The sequence below is a fragment of the Malaya genurostris genome, chromosome 2 (genome assembly GCF_030247185.1).
Source record: "Malaya genurostris strain Urasoe2022 chromosome 2, Malgen_1.1, whole genome shotgun sequence".
In the NCBI taxonomy this organism is placed as follows: domain Eukaryota; kingdom Metazoa; phylum Arthropoda; class Insecta; order Diptera; family Culicidae; genus Malaya; species Malaya genurostris.
Window position 1 is genome coordinate 236049942 of NC_080571.1, and position 27691 is coordinate 236077632.

The following is a 27691-nucleotide window of genomic DNA, read 5'->3' on the forward strand; positions in this document are numbered from 1 at the left end:
AGTTAGAAATTATGACAAAGTTAGAAATTATAGCATTATCATTATTATAAAGGGTGATTTTTTAAGAGCTTGAGAACTTTTTTAAACAATAAAACGCATAAAATTTGCAAAATCTCATCGGTTCTTTATTTTAAACGTTAGATTGGTACATGACATTTACTTTTTGAAGATAATTTCATTTAAATGTTGACCGCGGCTGCGTCTTAGGTGGTCCATTCGGAAAATCCGCTTTTTTATCGACAAATTTTGTTCAGCGATGAGGCTCATTTCTGGTTGAATGGCTACGTAAATAAGCAAAATTGCCGCATTTGGAGTGAAGAGCAACCAGAAGCCGTTCAAGAACTGCCCATGCATCCCGAAAAATGCACTGTTTGGTGTGGTTTGTACGCTGGTGGAATCATTGGACCGTATTTTTTCAAAGATGCTGTTGGACGCAACGTTACAGTGAATGGCGATCGCTATCGTTCGATGCTAACAAACTTTTTGTTGCCAAAAATGGAAGAACTGAACTTGGTTGACATGTGGTTTCAACAAGATGGCGCTACATGCCACACAGCTCGCGATTCTATGGCCATTTTGAGGGAAAACTTCGGAGAACAATTCATCTCAAGAAATGGACCGGTAAGTTGGCCACCAAGATCATGCGATTTGACGCCTTTAGACTATTTTTTGTGGGGCTACGTCAAGTCTAAAGTCTACAGAAATAAGCCAGTAACTATTCCAGCTTTGGAAGACAACATTTCCGAAGAAATTCGGGCTATTCCGGCCGAAATGCTCGAAAAAGTTGCCCAAAATTGGACTTTCCGAATGGACCACCTAAGACGCAGCCGCGGTCAACATTTAAATGAAATTATCTTCAAAAAGTAAATGTCATGTACCAATCTAACGTTTAAAATAAAGAACCGATGAGATTTTGCAAATTTTATGCGTTTTATTGTTTAAAAAAGTTCTCAAGCTCTTAAAAAATCACCCTTTATAACTAATTATTAATTATTATTATAACAGCTGTTCCAATTATTTTGATAGAATGCTATGCATGGAATAGTGGATGCATATGCTGTGCAAAGAAAAAAACCACATATAATATGTTTGAAAATCCGCCTGAATTTCACTTATTAATGCATTAATGCAACTCAATTCAGTTTTCCACTGCTACTTATTGGAATTCTCCTTACTTTATAAAATAAACGCTAAGCAAAGTAGCAATACAGCTTATTTAATATAAAAATATGTGGGCCACATTTGTGTCATCCGTTTTGTTACAATATCATCACTTTCATGTACAATCGAAATAAAATATGGATTAAAAAAATACTTTTAATATAATTTGAACTTGTGATTAAAAAGAAAATAATGAAAAACGATAGCATTGCTGACGAATGCCTTATGAAAACCTAAGGGCGATAATAATGATTCTATGGACATCAGGTTATCGAAAATTTCTGGATGAACTTGTCATGAGTTTTCAGTTACGTTGCAAAGATGTGTTGAAAGTGTTCTCGTATTATTTAACTTTATTGAGGATTCGAAATGAGCTAACTGTTTTTCCGTATTTCATTTAGTATCGATGTTTTATCATTTTCTTCTTCGACATTTATAGGTGTAATTATTTCTTCAGGCAGCTGACAATACTCGTAAATATCACGAGTAGCTTTTATTAATACTGTAACATCAGATATGTGATCTGAAATAGAAAAAAAAACATTCCGTAACAGATCTCGATGAACAACATTGTACAATAACCTACAAATTTTGTGCACTAGCATCATTTTCCTTTTTTCGTTTCCTATTTGTATGCTCAAACTACGTCCAATATGTGTGGCTTCTAACATGACACCATTTCTTGTTATATTCAAACTCAAGCTGGCGTCCAAATATTTCAATCCTTTGATCGATAGTTGGGTAGAGTCGGTTGGTAATTGAGAGTTTTTTATCTGCAATCTGTCCAAAAATATTCTGATTCCACCGAAACCATAAACTACGGCTTGAAGAAATCCACCGGCTCCTGTAATGAAATTTGTTGCCCCGGTCATTCCGGTTTCGATTTCATTCCATACCAAGTGAGGGCCTTTCACATAAGGTTCGTAGCTTCTTTCAAAGTTTTCCAATGCTTGTGGAATTTCATTCAAATCCAGATGATTGATGGCATGCATGGCCCAAGTCATGGCAGGGCCCGAACGCCTAGTTACTGGCTCATAGTATCGCAAATCATTGCTTCTAGTCTGTGCTGTCATTCCTTGGTACTGCAGAGGGTATCCCAGCAGCACAGTGTCCGCCTGCTTGATAATGGTTCCCAATTGGTATCCGAGATACTGGGGATGGTAGTCATTCTCCGGGTCATACAGCAGTTTAATGCGTCCTGCCAAGGTGCTCCAGTTTGTGTCGCCGTCGTGATCGATTGGAGCCCTCTTCGATTTATACCCGATGATGACACTCTTGTGACTGATGGGCTTGCCGTTGCACAAACATTTTGTTAAGCTGTAGTAATAGATTAGAGAAGAGTCACGGTAATTTCGGTAATATGATATTAATATTTAGTATATTTCATGTTACGGGATACATAGACAGTGCGAAGACGTTTATTTTTCTGCAAATAATTGAGAAATTCTTCTAGGGTTGAATTTGTTTGGAAAGTTCACGTAAACGCAGTGGCGTACCGAGGAAATTTGGCGCCCGGGGCAAAATAAGAGATTTGCCGCCCCCATCGTTGGTTTAGTGACAAAAAAAAAAGCTGAGCTCCGGAAAGCTGACTTGGGCGATCAAAAAAAAAAACAAGGTCCCAAGGATTACTTTGCCGCCCCCCTAAAATTGATGAGCCCGGACAAATGCCCCCGTCAAAGTCCACCTCCCTCCGCTAGATACGCCACTGCGTAATTGGAAGCTGTTTTTGGGGGTCTGTGCCAGTGATGTCAGTGATGGAAATCTCCGTAGATCTACGGATTCGAAGAGTTTCTAGGAAATTGGATTTTTTCTCCGGAAATCTACGGAAATTTGTATTTATCAGCGGAGAACTACAGGTACTAAAAAGCGGGAAAAGCTTTCCACTGCGAGAGCTTCTGACAAAAAAGAGGCAAACTAAAGAAAGAATTTTTATCCGTACTTTGTCGACTCAACGTTGCAACACAGCGAGGATTTCGCTTATAGTACAGTGAAAAGAGAATCCATTGGACTAAAAACGAAAATTAACTGGAAATATAACCTAATCGGAAGTGAGGTGACGCCAACCAGAAAGAATAAAAAGTAGAAAAGGGTCACAGTAGGAATAAACTGTTTCTTTTTATATCGTTTATTTATACCCGCCTTTAACCTAATTTTGGTCGTTCGCCGGGTTGTATAAAAAAGTGAGCGGGGTGTGATATTATGTGTAGAAGGGGAGGAAAGGTATTTGTAAATTGCAATTTTGGATAAACTGTTCGTTATCAATAGGCGAAGTCTACTGATAGCATAAAAAGTAATTTACCTATAGAAAAAAGTTATCAGTTTCTTATGAAAAGTTTCTTTTCCAGAGTAGATTGTAAATTCTTTATTTAAAGAACGCGACTGTAGGGCACTTTTCCAAGTAACGTATGGATGAATTCATCACACACAACAATCATATGGAGAACATAAGTGACTAGAGTATCAATTCATCAGCATACCGTTCCTAAACTTTTCTAAAATAGTGGTCATAAGATAAATCCAACCAAAATAGCATTTTTTGTGTTGCCCCAAAAACAACGGGGGACGTTATGACAAAAATTTCACTTCGCTTTCTATAGATGTTGATAGCCTACCAAATGATGTATTTCGATGCGAATTTCAACATCTTATTTTTTAAAAAGTCTACTATCCTGGTCACTCATCACACACAACACCTTCGTGTAGAGTTTCCTAGTATGGGCATTGGAAACAAGTTATTTGGCATCCTGTAGAAATCGAAATAAAAGGACACCATCAGTGGAGGAAATTACTGAATATTGAAAAAGGAAACAGAACAAACGTCGATGACAGAGCCCTGTGGGACTGAAAACCTACAAGCAGCAACAGAGGTAGAGAACTTCTTCGCGCAGTTAAGGGGCGGGTAGGGTCTACACATTTGAAAAATCATTTATTATTTTCTTTATATTTTCTAATAATAAAGCATTTTAAGGATATTCTGTGAAATTTTCAAGCCTATTGGAACGAAACTCTGGAAGTTATGGACCTTTATCTATGGTTATCTCATTCTGTGAAGAAGCAAGAGCTCGGCGCACAGGCCCAATATTTTTACTTCTACTACTTTCTAGTCGAACAGAAAAACTTTTACTCTAACTATGTTGCGTTCATTATGCGGTTCACTTTTGATTAGTCTGCTCTGAGATACAGTGGACACCGCAAATCATGGTTTTTAAGAAGCGTCTTCAAAAATACCTCTTCGCCGACTTATTTCTCAATGTTTTTCCACGAAAAAATTACAAAATGTCGTTCAAATGATGCTTTTTATCATGCAAAACATTTGAATTCATTTTGTTAAACGAGAATTCTGGAAAAAATCGCAAAAATGATGATTCTTTCATCGTTTTGACCCGTAATCGTAATGAGCATAATCATGAGCCCTTAGAATTAAGGGAAAATAGTAATCTGGCTGGGTGAATAAAAATTTGAGGTGTTTAACCGAAAGTGGATGGCTTCAAATGAACAATTTCTTATCAATCTAAAAGTAGTGATAAACGAGCGGTCTATAATGCGAATGTTGATGGTATGAATTAGTAATTATCTGCTAGTAATATTAACAAAGGTAACGTGTCAACTGAGTTTCGTTTCAAAATTTTAAATTTTTCTAACGGAAAAAAATGGTGCAAATCAATGTAGGAATTGACTTTTCTGACAGCTCACTTACAACCACAACGGCAAACGAGATTGGTTTGTTTGCATCAGGAAATGTCAGTATTAAATACGATTTAGACGACTAATCAACTCCGGTAGACGCCACACGGAAAAGCCACCGAACGCAAAACAACTAAAATATTAGTTGTTTTTCTGAATTTGATTGGTTAAAATTGTTCAATTGTTATTTTAACTAAACTGACATACACCCTAAATTTATATGCGTTAAGCGTTTTAATTACATTGACATGAACTGACCGAAATTACTTTACTCGGAGATGAAATTAAAATATTTATACTGTAGGAATATCTTAGAGTGCCTATAACCAGAGTGACGATATGTCATCCGTAATGATGCCAACAATTCAAAACATTTGATCTGAAATGTTGGCAGTCGCATTAGCTTTGCATTGTATTTGACAGGTTGTTTGCTCGTTTGGAAGAAAGCTGTCATTCCAAACGAACAGCTGTCGTCACTCTGGTTATAGGCACTCTAGAATATCTATTCAAACTTGTTTTAAAATTCTGCATACTTTCCCTTATATGAAACGTCCACTACGTAACTGACATATATGCGTTCATTTACCATTGAAAATTTTCGTTTCTGATGGTATGAAGAAGATTTTCGTTCTGCGTTTTGCTATCTTCGTTCTCCGCAAAGTGACAGTACACAGTTGAATACAGTAATTTCGTTTAGTTATGGCAAAATCAACAGATATGTTAGTTAAATCAATAACATTTTAGTTGAAACAACAATTGAAAAATTGTAAAATCAAAATGTTTCGGACGTTGACGTTGTGTGTCTCCATTAGAATTGTTTACAATTAATGTTGTCGTTCCGTAACCGTCCCAAGCCGGTGATAGTTGGCTGATGCCACGTGTGAATTTCCCTTACATATTGTTCTGTTTTCATGACGAAATATATCGGCCTCCAATTTTTCATATGGTTCGTCGCTCTTTTTTTCCGACCGGAAATAGAAACTTCAATGATAAGGAATCAAACGATATTGACAAGAACATCTGTAAAGATTCTTAGTTCTTAGCGCTAAAACACAAGACGGGGAAGGGCCCTCTCTCTCATGTAGAATTCATAGGATCATACTGAAAGAAGAAAGAATTCTGTTTCTCTATCCCTAATAAAAATCAGATCAGATCAGTCTCGGATTGGGCCGGATCAAAAAATGATGAACAAACAATAATGACATAATGAAAACAATCGCCAAACGACCGCTTCACGAAATGACAACATCGCGCAGAGAGGAGAAAAGTTTCCCATGTAAAATCAATCAATGCTCCGCATCGGCTGGTGCGGTTCCGCTGCTCCAGCAAGGCCCATAGTGGATGAGAAAATTCGAAACCATGGCAATGGTTGGAAATCGGATTGGAAATGAAAATTATAGTGGTCGGTACGTCGAATGCAGTCACAGACAATAATTGTACACGGTTTTGACACAGGGCTTAGAGACGACGAGACGTTTTATGATTTATTTGCTCTATTCCGGGGGGATTCTTCCGTATTTATTGAGTCGTGGCGCTCTAATATGATTGGTAACGGTTTGAGTTTTCAATAATGAGCGGTTTGGTTGTAACTGGATTGGCTTGTGTGGTCAACTTTGTTTGATCGGTGAGAAAGTTTTCTGGTTTTATCATTGATAATAGTGGTGGATATTGGTTTTATGGTGATACAAATTGGTACTGTAGATCTTGGGGCTTCTGATAGCACACATTAGTGAACAGGGCGACAAACGATGCCTGGAAGACACAACTTATCAAAACAATTTAACTGTAGCGATTTCACAGGGATCGTAAAATAGCGCAATTTGAAATGCGTCTGATTGTCGCTCACCATAAAATGGTGAAAACTTTGAAAACATGGGAAAACATTTTTGTATTGATCAGATTAATTTGTCGATAAAAACCCGGTGGTACTGTAGGTGATTTGTATTTCTGAATCAAAACTAAACTGAATCTAACCCTTCTAATGCTACAATTCCTGCGATGACCTCATTATTGGATGCAAATGTCTGTTCAGCATGCTTCTTCTTTTAATCTGAGAACAAAAAGCAATCACGGGGGGCTAGATCTAGCGAATCTGGTGGACAAAGTAGGATTTCGAATTTCAATTGATGGAATTTAACCATCGTAACGGAAAGTCGTTTTTGATCATCTGTGAAAAACGTGACATTAATTTTGCTAACAATTGTCCCATATTTAAGTGCTCATTTCCTTCTGATATCTTTTAAGAGCTTCAATCAGCAGCCTCATTTAGACAACCAGATCATGGTGCATCATCGGTGTTGGCACGACCACGTTTAAATGTAGTTGAATTGCTTGTAAAAGAGATATTGATTATCAATCTTGTACATCAGTTTTTTTGCCTTTCTTATAAATGAAGCCTAGGTAATCACTGTGAAATCCGACTTTTGGACCGAGATCCGAAGGGCCGAGTGTCATACACCATTCGACTCCGTTCGTCGAGTACAAGAAATATCTGTGTGGATGAGTGTAGGTTTTCTCGGAGATAGCTGTTCCGATTTCAACAAACTTAGAATTTCAAATGAATGGTCTTTCATGGTCTGCTATTGAATTTTACCCGTATCGAATTTCTTTTCCTGGATATTGTTGGGATCCGACTTCCGGTTCCGGAATTATGGGGTAAAAAGTGCACCAACTTTTCTCGGAGCAGGCTGAATCGATTCTCACAAACATAGATTGAAATAAAAGGTTTTGCAGTCCCATACAAAATTCCTGAGTTTTGTTCGGATATGACTTCCGATTCCGGATTTATGGGGTAAAATGTGTAAAAAAAGAAAACAACTTTTCTCAGTGATGACTGAACCGATTTTCACAAAATTTGATTCAAATGAAATGTCTTATGATCCCATTGGAAATTCCTGAAATTCATCTTGATCCGACTTCCAAAATTACAGAGTGATTAGCGTAAAAATTTCAATTTAAAATTAATTATTCACTATTCTCAGATATGGTGGTACCCATTTTTACAAACTCAGATTCCAAATTTCATCTGGATCCGACTTCTGATTCCGGAATTACAGGATAAAGAATGTTGAACAAAGGCCGAACGTATTCATTTCGGCTATACCAGTTTTCGGTGTCCGGTTCCGGAAGCACCGGAAATACTGGTCTCAAACTCTAAAATAACCCGTAAGTAGGCTAAAACCAAGTATAAATGTATGATATAAAAAACCTCTAAAATGGAACGTACTCACTTTTCTCAGCGATACCATGCATAAATTCTGAATTTCATCCGGATCTGATTTCCGGTTCCGGTATTACAAGTTTATGAGGTTTTAAAATTTTAAACTGTCTTATAAAGCGCACCGGTACGTACATGCGGTGGTACGGAAGAAGAACACACAAGCCTCTACGAACGAAACACGCTGAATGTGGTTTTCGATTTCGTACACGCGATAAAAAAAAGATGAAAACCAACAGCGAAGCTCGATTTTGAAAATACAAGCGAGTTCATCGGCACCGAGCACACTTGAGCACGGGTTTTCAACCGTTTTGAAGAAAACAGAATCACGACACAGGCACGAATATCTGTTACCGGTGTTTGATTTTTGTTGAATACGGTGCTGAGGTAAAGACAGGATAATGAAGGCCAAAAATTTCTCACGACACCAAAAAGTACAAAATTTTCGAAGCAGATTGTAAAACTATTCGAATTTGCAGATCTGGGTATTCATTGGTCCTAGAAACCTACTGCAACTGCGACAGTCTCCCGATTCCGGATCAGGAAACAGTTATTCAAAATGTTCCATATGAAACTTGGATCGATTTCTCGTGAGGTTTTAATGAGATAGGCCATTACATTACTAGGTGGATTAAAAAGGGCGTTTTTTACCCAAAAAACCTGTTTTAATCCATCTAATGGTGTAATGATGCCTTTCTCATATCAATCATACTATCATATATAATACTGCGGTATTCATCAAAATAATTTTCTTCGATTCTTAAAAGAATAATCGAAATTAGTTTGTTTGACCGTCTACGGATAACAACTATAAATTGGAGATTTGAGGTCGATTTAGAAAACTTTTCACGGTTTTTCATCCCTTCCAGTGATGGTAAAAAAAATTAACACATTTCACCTTATATTTCCGGATCCGGAAGTCGGATCCGGATGAAATTCAGGAATTACGTATGGGACCACGGGACCTTTCATTTGAATCTAAGTTTGTGGAAATCGGTTGCGCCATCTATGAGAAAAGTTTGAACACATATTTTCATTTTCTTGCACATTTTACCCCATAACTCCGGAACCGGAAGTCGGATCTAAATAATATTCAGGAATTTTTCTATGTGACCACAAAACCTTTCATTTGAATCTAAGTTTGTGGAAATCGGTTCAGCCATCTGTGAGAAAAGTTAGTGCACTTATTTTCACAATTTTTTGCACATTTTACCCCATGATTCCGGAACCGGAGGTAGGATTCAAATAATATTCTGGAATTTTTTCTATGACAACAAGACCTTTCATTTGAATCTAAGTTTGTGAAAATTGGTTCAACCCTTTCCGAGAAAAGTTAGTGCAAAAAAACGTTACATACACACATACGCCTATACACACACACGCACACACAGACTTTTTGCGTACTCGACGAACTGAGTCGAATGGTATATGACACTCGGCCCTCCGGGCCTCGGTTCAAAAGTCGGTTTTCACAGTGATTGCATAACCTTTCTATATGAGAAAGGCAAAACATGTTTTTTAAGGAACCTGGCCTTAAAAAATATGTGAATCATTAGGCAGCTTGCTGCTCTAATGCAGTTTTCAGAAGTTAGTTCAGTTGCGTCACGTGAGTTTACAAGTTGCGTCACGTGAGCTTACCTTAAGAAAACGGGTGGCTTAGAATGCTATTGTGTGGTTACTGTTGCAGACGACAAAAAAGAACTATTGCCATTATTCGCACTGTATTAAACTCACTTTAATCCATTTTTTTCGTTGAAGTAAGCGGATGGTAAACGTGAATTTTCTTCGTTGTACCCCACTGACGATGTTTGAGAGCAGTCGGACGGAAGAAATCTATGGAATATTGGCTGCTGGATGGAGGTGCTGAAGTTATTTAATGAATGGGATAAGGTAGCAATGAAAAGAAAACCACTTACTCGCCAAAATACAGTGCATAAGCTGCGATCACATTGGTGTACGCGTTGTTGGTTACATTTTCATGATCTTCATCCGGTCCCATCACCGCTGCGGAAGAAGTAAAGAAGAGAATGGTTGATTAACTGTTTCGTGCGGTTTTATGCTGCTGTGGGAACTGACCCTCAATATCGTACAACCCTGTAACGGGATCGAACGATAGCCGGCTTGACCAAAATTGGGCGATTTCTTGTGCCATGAGACATCCTTGAGTTTGCAGCCAATCCAAGTCTTGGTTGGTGGCAAAGAAATTACGCAAAGCGAAACTGATGTCGGCAGAAATATGCTGTTGATATTTCGCCACTTCCGGACAACATGGCTGAGTAACTTCAACGCCCGACGAGGCGCTTTCCCAGGGATATCTAAAATTTTGATAACAATTATTTGTGCTCATTTTCAATTGTTTACCATTTTCACACCTAGCGCCAATGTAACCAGAGTTAAGCGCATTGTCCCGAGCTGCCGACAGTCTATGAAATCTATAATCGATCAACATCCGTGCCAATTTGCTCTCAATTATGTTCACAACCGGGAACATCCAAATCTCCGTATCCCAGAACGAATGTCCCTCGTAGTCGTCCAGATTCGTGCCGCCCCGACCAAGTCCCGTTGGGCTAAGCCCACCGAATCGGTAACTTCTGAAAGGTAACGGCCGGCTCAGGTCGCCTAACGGAAAGTTGCTTATCAAATAGAAGATACTCGCGTGAATCACTCGCTCCAATTTCGGATTACCCTCTACGTTGATGTCGAAATTACGCCAAAAAGTTTGCCAAACGTTCGTATGACGCTTCAATAAATATTCATTCTTCAGCAGGAAAACTGCAAATGTAAAGCTGCGTTAGCCTTTCTGAGGAATTTCCAACTTAACTCAATACGATATTTGTTTTAATTGCAGTATCACTTGTTCATCTGTCAATGAGATATTCATTCAAGTTTAGTTTACAACCTTCGGCAAGCTTTTGTTTTTTGTTGTTGTCTGATCATGACGCGAAAGCTAACGGACCGCGAATGGTCACAGCAAGTGAGTTATGTATTTTTACAAAGAAAGACCCGAACCGTGACCCGAAGAAAGAAATGGAATTTATTTTGTTAGTCTGATTTAGACGTGAAATAAGCATAACGGGCGGAATAAAAGAAGTGGAAAAAATATTTTATCATCTCGAGGTGCACAACCAAGGCGGCTTTTTAGTGGCTTTGCCAATCTTAAACTTGGGATGTTCAACTACTCTTCGCTGTCGCCGTAGCCATCGCTTGTTGGATTCAAGTTTTTTTGAAAAATTTTTTACACACATTCTAATTACTCCAGATATATTGATAACTATTCATCTCAAAACATTCTATTAACTCAACCTAACTGGAGTTTGCATTAATGTAAATTACTTCAAATTCAGAGGCTAATTAGAAAGAATATCAGTAGATTATGATTCTGATCATACAATTTCAAGTCAAAAGTAGCTAAACATAAACTCACGTGGTATGACATAACAAACTCAAGACAAATTTCTAACCAATGGAAACTAGACGTAGCTGAATGTTTAAAAACATATTTAAAAAAATTCAAAATCTCTTTAAACCAAGAAAATAAATTCTCCTGGCTTTACAAGCTATTACCTAAATATGAAGACCGAACAAACATAGGAAATACATAAAAATTCCAAAATACTACTTAAAAGTAGCTTAGCAAAATGAGTTACCTGTAATAAAACAGGAATTGATTTACCAGAACGAGTACAAAAGAGACAGCATCGCACCTTCTTTTCATCATACTTAATTAAAGTTGGCAAAAAGCACACCGAAATACTAGTATCCATGTTTGTTACTATTTCGTGACATTAGTGGCGAAAGATTTTTTAATATAGAAGATTCTTTAATAACTAGTGGAATTAAATGGAATTTATTTCTGCAAAAAAATTATAAAATCTCTAAAATTAATAATAAAAATAATGCTGCATAACTGTAAGGTTTTTTTTCCATCGAGACGGAAGTGTCTATTTTTCATGATTTCATGATCAGAATGATTTAACACATGGGCTGAAACATGTCCCGGTCCTAAAAAAGAGAACACGATGGTTTTGGTTCAAAATTAACTTTTTCCATCAACGTAATCTCCATCAAGAGCAACGCCATCATTCCAGCGCCGCTCTAACATTTCGATACCCCTTTTGTAGAACGATTTATCTTTTGCCTCAAAATAGGCCTCAGCTTCAGCGATAACCACTTCATTCGTGCGAAATTTCCTACCAGCAAGCATTTTTGCAGGTCTGCGAACAGCCAGTAGTCACTGGGAGCCAAATCTGACGAATACGGTAGATGTGGGAGATATTCGAAGTTCCATGTAGTTTTGTCATTGTTTTGATTGATATGTGACACGGTGCGTTGTCTTGATGAAACAATTTTTTTTCTTTGCCACATGAGGTCGTTTCTTTGCAATTTCAACCTTAAAACGCTCCAATAACGCTATATAATTTTCACCGGTAATGGTATTTCCTTTCTCAAGATAGTCGATAAATATTACACTACGCACATCCCAAAATACCGAGGCCATAACCTTTCCAGTTGATCGTTGTGCTTTCGGAGGAGCTACCACGTTTGGCATAAAGTCGTTTGGCATAAAGTCGTTTGACATAAAGTCGTTTGGCATACTAGTTATTAGACATAATGGTTATTTGGCATAACAGATGAACATGCTGCTTAATGAAAATTGTTTTTATTAACTTCAATTTTGAAAAGTCTAATGCGGCTACGCCTCATCGTTTTTAATGACCTGCTGTCCGACCTCACTGCCACTCATTCGGACTAAACTGAGGGATAGCTCCTAGCTTTGGGTAATCCGGGCAAATGCCCGTAACTAGACAGAGGTGATTTCTGCGGGGGCGCTGCCCCCCGCAGTAGCCGGCGCACTCGCGGCCTTCGGTCGTCTTGGCCTGAATCATCTATGACGAACAGAAGATTGTGCTAGCACTAAGTGAGTTGCTTATATAAAATTACAGTGTTCTGTTTACTACAGAATTTTAAAAATAAAAAAAAAATGTCATTTCACCTAATGTTATCGAAATATTCGAAACGAAAAAACAACACTCGATCGAAAAAAAACAACACTCGATCGAAAAACACACGAAAATTTACATTAGATTAAAATATTGCGAATCCAACTATTTTTATGACAAATGGCATTATGCCAAATGACCATTATGCCAAATAGCCATTATACCAAACGGCGTTATGCCAAACGGTATTATGCCAAATGACCTTATGCTAAACGGGCCGCCCCCGCTTTCGGGCACTTTGGACGAGGTTCACCAGTTGCTGTTCACTCAGATGACGATCGTTTTGATTCCGGAATAAAGTGATGAATCCATGTTTCATCCATTGTCACATATCGACGCAAAAATTCAAGCTTGCTACGTTCAAACATGGCCAAACACTGCTCAGAATCATCAACACGTGCTCGTTTTTGGTCAACATCGAGCGAACGCGGCACTCATTTTGAACAGAGCTATCTCACAGTCGAATGCCCAATGAATATAAAACCAACACGCAACTTCACTTTTCGATCATTCAAAACGATTGCGTGGATTCTTTTTAGGTTTTCTGGTGTTACCGCCTCATTTGGATGTTTACTTCGTTCTGCATAATTGGTGTCTCTACGACAACGTTTGAAGTCAACAAACCAACGTTTTATTGTTGTTTCTGATGTAGCAGAGTCTCCATAACAGTTTTAAACCCATTGCTTTGCTTGAACGGTGTAAAATTATAACACGAAATTGTTTTTGATCCATTGTTCTGAAAATAACAAAAATAGCGTCACTCTTAGCACAATAGCTCACAAACAAATGAATAGAATATCATGAAATTTTAACAGTTGTATTCTAAAGACTAGTATTAACTGAAAAAAGTGACTGCAATAAAACTAGTGCTATCTATGTGTTACGTCCGGGACTTTTCAGACCATGCGTTATATCATGACAATTTTCATGATTGATAAGTTATTGTTCATGATATGAACCATTTTATTCATGAAATCATGAATAAAATGGTTCATATCATTTTATGAGAGGACATGTTTAATGATTTTTTGATTTCACTATCATAGTACCGGCAATCGATTTTTATCCGTGAATGTGCCCCTGTAACTTATTCATAAAAACAATAAAATAAAACATAGGCTGCCACCAAAACAAATCGATTATAATGATATGGAGTCAAACTAATGTTACGAATTCACATCTCATCATACTAAGTTACAATATTTTCCAACGTAACTTTGCGCAAAGACATCATATTAACAAGATATTCAGCTCTCACATTTCCCGAACAAATCATTGGCAACATCCTTTTTTGCGAGCATGGCGGCCTCAGACGAGTCCGCATCGAAGCTCGTACATAGAAATAGGGGAGGGAAATGTCAAATTCGTGCGCTTCAAAATAGCAGCACTGCGCACTCATACAATTGACATGATATGTTGAACGTGATGCCGTGAGATGGCGTTGCTGAACTGAAGATTGATTTTGCTCCAAGCTGCCAGGGTCTGCTTTGCAGTAATCTAATTCGTGTTACATGTTTGCATTGACGGTTTTTGGTTGCAAACTGGTCACCGTAACAAAATGGGAAGAACGTATAAATGGCACATCAGATGGTAGGGAAAACCGGGGTTGGTTAGTCGAAGGGGCAGGTTGGCCGAGTGTCTTTTGTGAACATGCTATTTTGCGCAGTGGAGACTTCTGTAGTGTAGTGGAGACATCTGTAGTTACATTTGTTCTTTTTTGACGTTGGTAAATCTCTTTTTTTTGCAAAGTATTATGTGTAACGCGACTATAGTTACATCCTATTCCCAAAAACATAGGCATTCCAAACTATACAAAATGGTATAACTATTTCCAGTGTGACCTTACTTATTTTTTTTAAAACGTTATTGTTCTCGAAACAGGTTGGTTGGCCGAGTTGTTCAATGTAGAGCAATGTGGACTTTAATATTCATGAAGTATTCACCTTATTTTGGACGAAATTGGCAGTTATGCTTATATTGATGAATATAAGAAGAAATATACATGAAAAAGAAATAATAAAAATAAATTAAAATGTCTATAAAAAACGAAATACAAAACTACAATCATTTAAGGTATATAGTTGATTAAAAAAATGATTTCAATATTTCATGGATCGAATGCCATCCAAACTCTGATAGGATTTCGAGTTTCTGCCAGGATTTGTTAAAGATTGACCCCGAGCAATACTCGCCCAACAGCATGGAATCTGCTGCAAACGTTGGCCTCTCTGGAGACGTCGGACCTCTCCCCAAGGCGAGTGCACGAACTGATTCGTAGGAGCGTCAATGTCGTCTTATGCAAATGTTTCACTGATTTATACAAATTTTGAAAAATTTCTTAGTAAACGAATCATTGGAGGAGGAGAAAAATTAAAACAAACGTGATCGTATACGCTGGCAAAGAAAAAGATAGCAGCGAAAGCTGTGAAAAGTTCACTAATGTTGCCAAAACTAAGTGTGAAAGTTAAACTAGTTAAAAAAAATCCCTAGAGGTGTAATGATGCCTTTCTCATATCAATCATACTATCATATGTAATACTGTGGTATTCTTCAAAATAATTTTCTTCGATTCTTGAAAGAATAACCGGAATCGGTTTATTTGACCATCTACTGATAAAAACTATCAATTGGAGAAGACTTGAGGTCGATTTAGAAAACTTTTTACGGTTTTTCGCACTTTTCAGCGATGGTATAAAATTTTTAACACACTTTACCCTATATTTCCGGATCCGGAAGTGGGATCCGGATGAAATTCAGGATTTACGCATGGGACCACAGGACCTTTCATTTGAACCTAAGTTTGTGAAAATCGGTCGCGCCATCTATGAGAAAAGTTAGAACACATATTTTCATTTTTTTGCACATTTTACCCCATAACTCCGGAACCGGAAGTCGGATCCAAATAATGTTCAGGAATTTTGTATGGGACCACAAGACCTTTCATTTAAATCTAAGTTTGTGAAAATCGGTTCAGCCATCTCCGCGAAAAACGTTACATACACACATACGCACATACACACACAGACATTTTGCGTACTCGACGAACTGAGTCGAATGGTATACTGGTTCAAAAGTCGGTTTTCACAGTGATTGCATAACCTTTCTATATGAGAAAGGCAAAACTAAAAGTGTCGGGTTTTTTACTTTCCTACATAATACAAAATGGTGCACGCTAGCTATTTTCACTAATAAATGTTTTCCATTGATGCATTTCATGTGTTTCACATATTTTATCAAACTCGGCCAACCTTCCCCGGCCCAGAGGTTGGTTGACCGATTTTTTTTTGCTCATTTGATTGTTATAACTGTTTCCCTGATTTTTGATTGTTATAACTTTTTCACTGATTTTTATTTAGTAATAAAAAATCACATATATGATCAAGAGTTGTTTCTTCAAGATAGCATAAGATAGTTTATCAAAAAGTCTAACCAGAATCAGTAAAGAAAGTCGGAAAACAAAACTCGACCAACCAGCCCCGGTTTCCTCTAAAGCTAAGCAATGATATATCGGTTACCCTATTAGTTGTGATTCGAAACAGATTTGATTCGGAAAAAAAGAAAAAAAAAGTTTCGATTGAAAGTTTCCGTAAATTCAATAAATAGTGAGAAATTATTCAATTTCTGAAACATGACCCGAATGCCTCAAAGATGGTAAAGTGTCGTTAATAAAAAAAATCCATTTCTAAAAGTTGGGTATAGTTCAGTCGGCGCTTATGTGGAAATTTTTGCCGATATTTGTGAGGAACAAGCTTCGTTTTTGTTGAGAAGCTGTATGAGTGAGTGAATACTAACTGTATTTCTTCAAAACCCAAAATATCGATGGCGCGCACTTTTGAAGAAGTGTAATGATCACCTCACCTTAAGTCTATATTTCTATTCGATTATCGGATATCTACTCGATTATCGGATTCCAAACTTTGGTCATAAAAGTTGAAAAACATCAACAAACTGTAACTTGACACAAACGTAATTTTTTCTGTTTTAATGTGAATTTTGTGCACTAGGTTTGGTAACTCTTGATAAGTCGCACAAGTTCCGCCTCTTACACTTTTTAGATTACATAGCTATTATAATTCAAGATTTGTGTATTACTTAAGATTTTGGAGATACCTATTCCTTCTTACTTAATTTCTGCTCAAAACGGAAGGTACGCTTCCAAATCACTGTTCACATACGAAAATCAACTGGCCACATGCCAGTACCGTCATAGACCTACCTACTTGAACACCTGGAAAATCAAGGTGAATTCTAGTAAAACACAAACTATATTTTTCCCGTACCGCCCATCCCCTAGGCTTATTCCCCAAGACAATTGCAAAATCATACTTCACGGCACATCCATCGAATGGTCAAATGAAGCAGTCTATTTAGGTCTAACAACTGATTCAAAACTTTTATTTAGAAGTCACACAGAAAAGATCTTGAATAAATGTTCACTTTTAATTAAAAAATTGTACCCGCTAATAAATAGGCAATCTAAACTGAATGAACAAAACAAGATAGCTATCTATAAACAAATTATCGCTCCGGTAATATATTATGCTATACCAATCTGGTCCACTTGTGCAAATAGCCATAAAAACAAATTGCAAGTCTTACAAAACAGATGCTTGAAGATGATTTTAAACTTCAACTGGCGTACCAGAACAGTGTATGTCCATAGATTAGCTAATGTCGAGACAATCGAAGAGAAAATAAGAAACACATGCGAAAAATTCGTTACAAAATGCCAAAACTCCGAATATGAAACAATTAAAAATTTAATTTAATTAATTAAATTAGGTAAAAATAGGTTAAGTTAGTATTAGGTCATAAAAACAAACCATGCAGTGAAAGCTGAAAACTACCAATTAGGCAATGCGAAAATGTGAACAAAACAAAAAATGTCTGTAAGAAAGATGCACAAATGTACCATTTGAATCACTTAAATTGTAAACCATACAGCAATGTAACAAAAAGGAACAATAAAAATTGAATGGAAAAAAAATGACCTACCTAACATTGCGAGAATTCAAAGAAAAAAACTCCTATACCCAAGGACATTGAAAACTTTTCTGTATCATCAACCCTAGAGCTGTGACAAGAATTTATAACAACAAAATATTACAACAAGGTACGTCTGAAATGGCTAGCAACGACACCAATTATACCTAAAATAATAGAGGCTAGTATAGTTCAAAGAAATCTTACAACGATTCCTTCAATAACAACAAGAGAAGCATCAGTGATTACTAATCAAAGGACGAAGACGCGATTTGAGAATCAACTGTTGGTCGGATGGTACCGAATATAAAATAATATGCCATACGATCTTTTCATATAGCATTACCGTAGCTATTGGCTCTCTGAACTCGAGCCTATTTGTCTTGTGCACCAAAATCTAAAATTAAACACATCTCATATACATCCAACTTAGATTATGAAGTATCTCTTGTCGCTGTGTGTCTTTTCCGTGCACATGAGTTACTGCACAGATTCTAGAAAGAAAAGAATTAGTTGGATTCCCGAGTAAAGTCTAACATCAAAATGAGAACAAATTGAAATCTGATTATGATAGCAACATCAGATTGAAATCCTAATATGATATCGATTCATCAAATCAAAAATTCATCAAATTAATATCACATTATGTTATCATTTTGATGTTTAAAGCGAAAATTTTTGTGAAACTCGAAAAATGAAAATATTAAAATCAACAACTTAGTGAATCCATTGAAATTGAGCAAATTTCGAATGGCAAGACAAAAATACAAAGTTAAGTTTCAATGGAAGAATTATTCCTCCGGTCCTATGTTGCCTTTTACAAAAATGCTTTGACATTCTGCCGAGATCCTTCAGTTGACCGCAACCATAACCGCGAAGAAACGATTTTTCAACATTTTCTCAACTTTGACTCAAATAATGCTCCTTCTTTTTAACAACGAGAATATTGGTGTCAAACCACACGTCTGGGAGGCATTAGATAAATTGGCGATCATCGGTACTACGTTTGTCTGAAGCAGGTCAATCTAAATAGTGGCTTTGGCATTCTCATCTCGTTGATCGTCTGCCGTAGAAGGAGCTTATTTCAGAATTTGATATGAGAAATATATTTGACGTCATCGATTTCCTTCTAGATACGTTAAGTATCCGGTCCTGTAACAATTCTTGCGTTCAGTTTAATTTTTTTTTTCGATATTAGTAATCATACGACGTCGCGAAGTTCATTCCAAAGTTTTTAGACCATTATTTACAATGCATCCAGAAATCGGGGACCTCAGTGACGAAAATAATCTACTCGTCAAACCCGTTCTGAAAATACCCATAACTTTATATCCAACAGTATGGAAAAATTCATTGTTTACGAAATTCGAACATCGAACATTGAATGTCTCAGATTTCAGAACCTAGAGCTAATTCTTAATAATACTTTAGTGGCTTAGAGGAGCCACCAAGAAAATATATGTTTAATTTGTATATTCCTAAATAGTTCACAAACTGTGTCGAAGACACTTTTCAAAACAATTCTCATTCCTAGTTATAAATGCTTAGAACTTCATATTCTCACTAACGCTAGATACTATGAGGAGTATTTTATCAATCATCTAATAGATCTTGGAACTTCAATACACTTTTCCAAAGAAACCGTCTAACTAAATCTTCATAATTTTGAGTCACAGGACTAATTCTGCATCAAATGATCGTAAATTATAAGTCTACACAAGAACTAAAAATTTACTGAAGAGATTATGGTTCAATTATCGTTCATTGTCCCAATTAGTCGAAAAAACAAATGATCCTTATTGCCGAACTCCTAATTCACGTTCCCTGTGTTGTAGAAGATTTCACTGTAAATTCGTATTTCAAAGTGATTACATGTGCGAGTTATGTGAGATCAAGTAGATAACTCAATTTAATGTTATAATGTTTGATTGCTAAAGCTTTGGATATGAGAAGGACAAAGAGAACATTTTTATACTGTGCTCAAATAGCCACACTGCTATTCACGGTGGATGCGGGATGCAAGCGACGCAACAAGTGTGCATTGACAGAAACTACCTGCATACAACTTCGTGAAACAACACTGCTTGTCATATAACCGAACATTTTTTGTCTCCTCATAGCTCTCTTACAGTCCATAGCAATCGCAGAAAGTCCGCATTCCAAATCACCTTGAGTTCGAAACCGGATTCTTTCCGCTGTAGTGTGTAGATTGCATAAAATCTTTTTTCTTGCTTGCGACTAATATGGAGATTGCATAAAATCTTTTTTCTTGCTTGCGAGTAATATCGCCTAAATGTATACTATCCCGGACCTGTTTTGGCTGTTCTATTTTTAGCTTATGCTTGTGACGTGTCATTTCGAGAAAATCTGCATCATATTATGTTTTCAATGTGCTTTCACTGAGAGCAAAACTAGTTTTCAGTTTGATGTCACACAGCATTTTATCTGCTTTCAATTTTGATCTTTTAACCGTTAAAACGACCAAAACGATAGCAAATTAAGTAATCGATATATACGAACAGCACAACATCAAATTGAGTTTTCTTTTTGATCTCACACTCTACTTGGGTTTGTTGTTCTCTCTATCACGTATGCACAACTCCAGGAGAAGCTTCAGTGGCTTATGCTTATAGCAGTTGAAAACAAATTGCTGTCTCAGATGCAACATCGAAGCGGTTGCATCGATAAAGTTATTGACAGATTTGCTCGACGCGCAGAGAGCCGAATTCGTCTATTGCATCGTTAAGTTAGTGAAATTTAAATAAATTTAATAGAATATTCCCATCTAAAAGTTCGATTCGATCATCCCTACCGCAGTGGTACCGCTGTACTTACCTTCGACTAGCTCTTCCCTGGCAAAACTGGCACTTTCGTCAGCCGTCATTATAAATTTGTACGACACCGTGCGCTCGGACCGTTTCAGTGTGAGCTCTTCTGGAACATGATTCCATAAGACACAGACGCGTCGCTGCTGGTTCGGCTGGTGCGCTGGATCCTCCAACATCACCGTGCTGCCACAGGTTCGGTGCACTTTAAATGACGACGAAATCGGACCGGCTCCGGTGGCTGTCGTTGTTGAATATTCATCCCGCAGCTGTTGCTTCCTCGGGAATTGGAATGGTAACGTCAGGTTGAACCACCGTTCCGCATCGTGGCTAATGAGTATGGTTTCGATTGAGTCGAACAAAATGTCTTCGCTGCCAGGGCAGGTGATGTTTTGGCTGATGCCAACAGTAATGTCATCTAAAGAGACGAAAAGTATTTATATCTAATGGTTATATTGCACAATTCCAGTTGTTCTAATAGCAAAACGTCTGTATCAATTACTTAATCACGATGAAATCCATACGTTGTTATAATTGATTGATTAAAAAATTGTTTCTATACTGTGAGCACAAATTTCTTTACCGATATGGTAAACAGTGATTAATATTCAAGTATCGTGATTTGTCGTCCCATTATTTACATCTGTTTTCATTGTTAAATCGATGTAGTTTAGCGCCGTTTTCCAACTAACGAATACTAACCTTCTGCGTCCAGTCGCTCGATCGTGAATTGATTGACGATCGCGCGATTGTAGAATTGATGCGGATAGATCAGTTGCTGTACCCTGTAGCTATTATTAGGTCCCCGGTAATCGACGCAAAACGTGCCCGACCTGAAATCCATCCGTGTGGTCGCTTCATTCCCACCGTTTACAGTTGCAGTGAAGCCCGATGCCACCGTCAGCCGAAGGTTAGCCACATTCGCTATCCTGGCTCTGTGACTCAACCCTCGGTAGCCGCTGTACAGTCCGTTCATGTAGATTGCATCGCCAAAGACCGTGAAGCCGAGATGGCCGTTGGCCAGGCTCGGAAATAGTTTCCCATCATCGGGCAATGGTAATCTAAAGAAGGGCAGGGGTTACTTGCGTGTGAGAATATCGTCCAAGAACAGGTGTACGCGATTTCACTTTCGTTAATCCAAAAATCCCATGATTAAAAATGCACATTTTTATTAGCACTTCCTGTCGGTTGCGATCAGGGGTTTGTCCTAGGGTGCTGTAATAATAATTATTATATGATGTAGGTAATTGGAGAACTATTTATAAATTACCCTAATCGAATATGTGAGAACGCGGTGACTAATTTCACAAAACATAAGATTATACAATGTGTGAATATTTGTAGTTAACAACGTACACAAAGTTAGGATTCGATCACTGGCGCAACATGTGTCGACAAGTTAAGCCCGTATCCTAGTCAGTTGCGTTGCGGTACGCTCCGCGCGTGCGGATCGTGATTGAAAAATTCTCTGTTCTGAAAGTATTATTCTTTCCACTTTGAAACTTCGTCAAGATTGAGTTAAAACCCTAATGCTTCTTTTTCAACTAAAACAAGAAAAAAAATTAGGCCCAAGTTTGATTTTTTTAACTTTTTTCATTAAATTAAGTTTAAAGTTTGTTTTATGGAATCGCTTATTTGAAAGCTAAGAAAAAAAGGTACATTTCATGTCTTGAACGAGTTTTTGTATTTTTGGGAATTTTTTCAGTATAGGCTGTTGAAAAAAGGTTCTTTTTAGTAAACGCGGAATTTCGAAAATCATATCTCGAAAATTCCACGTAACATATTGAAATAAAAAACCTGTTTTAATCCACCTAGTGGTGTAATGATGCCTTTCTCATGTATAATATTGTGGTATTCTATTCAAAATTTTTCTCTTCGATTTTTGAAAGAAACCAAGGGATTGCTTGTGCATGAACTAGTATAACATACAGAATGAAACAATACGCGTAGGTTATTCTTAAGAAAACGAAGTGGGTTCACTATTATATGCACTTCCGGCACCGGAACTCGAGAACCTGTATAATCGAAGTCGGCTCGTACGGCCACCATCTAACATGTCGCCCTTTTCGTTCTCCCTCCCCTGTCTCTTCACCATCTCGATGGAAACTAATTAGATCTCTGTCGTTTCAGACATTTTGTTCCCACATCCCCCTTTTTACTCCGTTTCCACAATATTTACTTTCTTTTTCATTCTCTTCCGTAACATCACCATCATCGTCCACGGAAGACCGCTCCAGTCGAAAACCCAGCATGCGGGCCACCCGCCGGGCTTTCGTAGCCTGGGGGTGTTTCCCGCGGACCCACACGGACCGAAGGATGCGGCCAGCGCTAAATATTTACCAACGCCATCTGGAAGACTCGTGCAATATTGAATACATCTCGACCACTGCCGATCGCCAGCCGAACGCTGGATTTTCGAGACGCTAAGATCACATATTATTCTAGTTTTAAGTTAGTCGTTAATTAAGATTAGAAAATAACCTTGGCATCTTAGAGCTTAAGCAGTGTGCCTAAGAATATATTGTAATATTGAATAAAAAAAAAACATGTCGTACAAACTCTATTAGTTTTTATTCAACTTTGAAGATTATATACAATTTTACCATCGCACTCTAAATGACGATTTAAATGTTTGTTGTATCCGAAAATATGCAGTAATTTAATTTAATTTATTTATTTAAGACCTTTCATTTCAGCCTCAGATTGGGAATAAGGGGTTTGAGCGCAGTTTACAACATTTTTTACGGTTTTGTTCCACCAGTTTAAGTGACGGTGTAAAATATTCAACACACTGCACCCTATAACCTCTGAACCGGAAGTTGGATCTGGATGAAATTCAGGAATTCCGCATGGAACCGTGAGACCTTTCATTTGAATCTAAGTTTTTGGAAATCGGTCAAACCATCCCTGAGAAAAGTGAGTGAGATCCATTTTAGTATATATGACCACTATTTCCGGTGCTTCCGGAACCGGATACCGGGAACCAGGATAGCCGGAATCGGTTTGTTTAGTTGCCTACTGATAATTACTATCGATTTGTGTAGTTTTAAAACCAGTATAGAATTTTTTTTACGTGTTTTGTTTCGCCGGTTTAAGTGATGGTGCACAATATTGAACACACTGCACCCTATAACTCCGGAACCGGAAGTCGGATCTGGATGAAATTCAGGAATTCTGTATGGGACCATGAGACCTTTCATTTGAATCTAAGTTCAGCCATCTCCGAGAAAACCTAGTGAGATAATTTGACACACACACACACACACACACACACACACACACACACACACACACACACACACACACACACACACACACACAAACATTGCTTAGATCGATGAACTGAGTCGAATGTTGTATGACACTTGGCCCTCCGGGCCAATTTTTACTAGTCGGCTTTTCAAGTGATTGCATAACCTTTCTATATTAGAAAGGCAAAAATACGTGTCGAATATTTTCGAGTTCTTTACCGAAAAAAAAAGTTAGGGTAAGGGCTCCCTATTTCATCTCAGCTCCAATTTCCATCTCATTCCTTCACCTTATAACTTTGAACATTAATCATATCTTTAAACGTACCTGAACAAAACTGTGGAACGTTTTAAAACATTTATTCTAGGTTTTGTCACACTTTCCAATTGAAAAAATAGTTAAGAAAAACCTTCAACGATCGCTTTTTTCATTTAAAATAAACTCACTTTTTGATTTAGGAACCACTTTGGTCTGAATTTTTACAATTCATCATGTTTCTGAATATTTACTAATCGATTCGTCTCAAAACATGATCACTATTTCACATAATGACACACTATTCAATGTTGGATGACTTTATAGTTAGTAATGTTCACTTTCCACTTGTTTATTCAACGATTAAAGACTTCTAAAATTATCTGATGAGTAATAAAAGCAATGAAAAATATGAGATGAAAATTTGCACTTAATTCACATGATTGCGCTATGTTTTCATCTCATTTCGTATCGCAAGGTTGCCAAGTTTTCTCATAATGTTAAATAAAAAAATATATTTTTTCTTCGTTAAATTATCATCAAAAAGTATTTTTTGGTATCCGTGACATTAGTTTAATTATATCATTGATATTTATATATAAATAAAACTGTTTCGGATTCTAATATTACCAAATAGAGCGTGTTAAATACTAATCAAATAACCATTGTGGCAAATCTAGTAGCACTGGTTCCTTTCCGCTATACGTCACCATAACACTGTGAAATGTGTGTGTTTCATCGGCTGTGCACAGAGATGCCAGATATTTTCATAGAAAATATGTATCTACTAATAATGAATTCAAATTCAAATCAAATTCAAATTGGTTTCAAATTTTAATATAAATGTTTATCATCAAACATTTGCACAAAAGATTTCCATTTGAACATAACGTTTTACTTCTCGCTTTTTATGAACCTTTACAAATCTGTATTAAATTTAGAAAATCTGTAATCTGATTTAACGAACGCGAACGCAAAAATCTATACAATACAGATAAATCTGTATGATGGCATCTCTGGTTCTACATTTTGTTTTTAGAAGGGCTAATGCCTAAATAGTAACAATTCTTTTTTTGTTTTTTTTAACTTCTCCAAATTAACTGCAGAGTAAAATTTTAAATTTGAAACGAAAGGTAATAAAAACGATCCAAAAAATTTTAAACGTCGAAATGATTCCAAACTGTTTTTTTAATATCGTGTGTTGTGTCATAGTTCGCATTGGGCCCTTTTTAAGGAAAATTCTGATATTTTGAACCTGAGAGTGTAATAGTGAAATATTTTAGTTTTGATTGCTGTCGCCATTGCTAATTTATGGGATGAATAAAGGACCAACGATTGGATGAATACAAAACCTTTGAGATGAGATTAGGAGCACAGTAGTGAACATATCAGAAGTGTTTTTTTGTTTTTAGTTTTGATTTTTTATTTTTTATTTTAATTTCCAAGGAATGTGAATCAATTCCCAATGTGGAGCAAGGCGAATTAAGCAGAAATATGATAAAATCGTAGTGATTTTGGGGGCTAAATCAGGTTTTTACGGTAACGTCTTTACAAATGAGATGAAATAGGGAGCCCTTACCCTATATGAAAAAAAAATTGGGTGGCTGATTTTGCGTGGAATGCCTCGTATATAATCAGCACAAAATGATTTGTTGCTTCCATTGATTACGTGGGATGAGACAAAAATAAATTTTCTAAGTAGCAATTCTAAGTAATTTTTATTTTCTAATTTTTAAAAACACAGGATGTACGAAAAATCGTTCAAAACTAAAACTTTATATTTTTCCAAACATAAACATTGTCATAGCTACGACACATGTAGCGATCAGGCACTTATTGTTTTGCTTCAAATAATGATTAGACTGAAACTGACAATGAACCGTGTGGATCGGAGGGTCCTATTCAAATGATACATGAGAAATCGCAGACCACTTCATCTTGAGTTTATCTTTGGTCTAACAATGTTCAATTTGAATTTTTTTATATACTGAAAGGCAAAAATTAACTGAAGTGACGAATTAGTATTTGACTTATATGTTCCTGCGATCATTATCCCAGTAAATGTTGGAATTAGAACCCCGTAGAGAAAATTAAGAAAATATTATTTAAAAATATCTTTATCATATGGAAAATTTACAGGAATACATTCAAAGTAAAGATGCCACGTATTCTCGTATGCGTAAATATTCGCATTTCCACTACGGAAAATATTAAATTTCACAGCTTAGATTCTCATCGAAGCGTACAGAAATCTTTGCTGGAATTCTTTATTATTTTAATTTGTGTCTCTGAAAATGGGAAATTTTTTTACTGATTTGTGAAAAAGTTTCATTGAAAGACTATGTCAGGAAAATGAAAGCGTATGTTTCATAATATTTTTATATGATTTTCCGAAATCCAGTAGTTAGTTGACATATGACTGTAAACTGGACACATTTTACAGATTGTTCAGATAAAATATTGTTTTACAGATCGTAACCGTAAAGTAAACCAAAAGAGAAATTTGGCGTGTAAACCAAATCATTCCCTTTTATCCGGATTTTTAGGTTACTTGGAAACAATTTGATCAGTCCAAGATTCATATGTCCAAGCATTCATAATCAATTTTAGTGTTTTTTTACACAGACTACTGCGAAAATCATAAAAAATACGTTTATAGATTTATTATCATCATTAGATATCGATCCTATAGTTATCAAAAGGTTAACATGCATCGATGCATCAACAAAACATAAATTAGTATCATTTCAGTAAATTCGTCGTGACCACACCAACCTTTGTCCTGGTGCTGAAGACCACGGCAAAGTTTCCTCTTCATCATCGCCGTCGTCTGACGGACTGACCGTGGCGGGTGCAGCAGTTTGCGGAGCTGTTGTAACCGATTCCCGAGAAGTGACCTCATTTGGGTTTGCTATGACAATCGCATCAACGCTGAGATGTTTAGTAAAACTGTCACCGACAAGCATGAGAACTACCGGCAGCAAAAACATTTTCGCTCTATACACTGCAATTCTTCCTGTCCCCGGCGTGCACTCGGTTAGTGTCTGTATTATTTTTCAAGCACTTTTCTATGTGCAAATCATGATGATAATTCTGCGGTTTGTGCACTTTTGTGGCCACGACGACTGCTGCCCATCGGTTCAGTGCGCGCTTATTACTACACCGCGGATGATGGGTTATTGCTTCCTGTGCGCCTCTAGGCTAACTACCACCGAGTTTTGATGTGCTCTGATTTGCATAATTGACTATTAGTGGAGCAATTTCGTTCCCTTTGGAGACGATCTGAACTGCTCACGTGACACGAATTGACTGTTCGA

General features: G+C 37.0%; 1 protein-coding gene across 1 annotated transcript; it reads right to left on the minus strand.

Moving 5' to 3' along the window:
- Nucleotides 1-975: 975 nt before the first annotated feature.
- On the minus strand, nucleotides 976-27614 carry LOC131428209 (protein-glucosylgalactosylhydroxylysine glucosidase-like). The gene is made up of 8 exons (XM_058591955.1): nucleotides 27150-27614; nucleotides 21573-21931; nucleotides 20881-21288; nucleotides 10435-10834; nucleotides 10139-10377; nucleotides 9979-10066; nucleotides 1748-2478; nucleotides 976-1684 (listed from the first exon to the last, which is right to left on the minus strand). Exons 1-8 carry the CDS (start codon nucleotides 27362-27364, stop codon nucleotides 1536-1538), a joined length of 2589 nt encoding a protein of 862 aa, XP_058447938.1. The 5' UTR covers nucleotides 27365-27614; the 3' UTR covers nucleotides 976-1535.
- Between the last annotated feature and the right edge of the window lie 77 nt (nucleotides 27615-27691).

Excerpts from the sequence above, each read along its gene's own strand:
- LOC131428209 (XM_058591955.1), bottom strand. The coding sequence starts at position 27,364 with ATGTTTTTGCTGCCGGTAGTTCTCATGCTTGTCGGTGACAGTTTTACT. Across the intron at positions 10,378-10,434 it reads TCTGGTTACATTGGCGCTAG|ATATCCCTGGGAAAGCGCCT; the intron begins GTGTGAAAATGG and ends TCAAAATTTTAG. Across the intron at positions 1,685-1,747 it reads GATGCTAGTGCACAAAATTT|ATCACATATCTGATGTTACA; the intron begins GTAGGTTATTGT and ends TTTCTATTTCAG.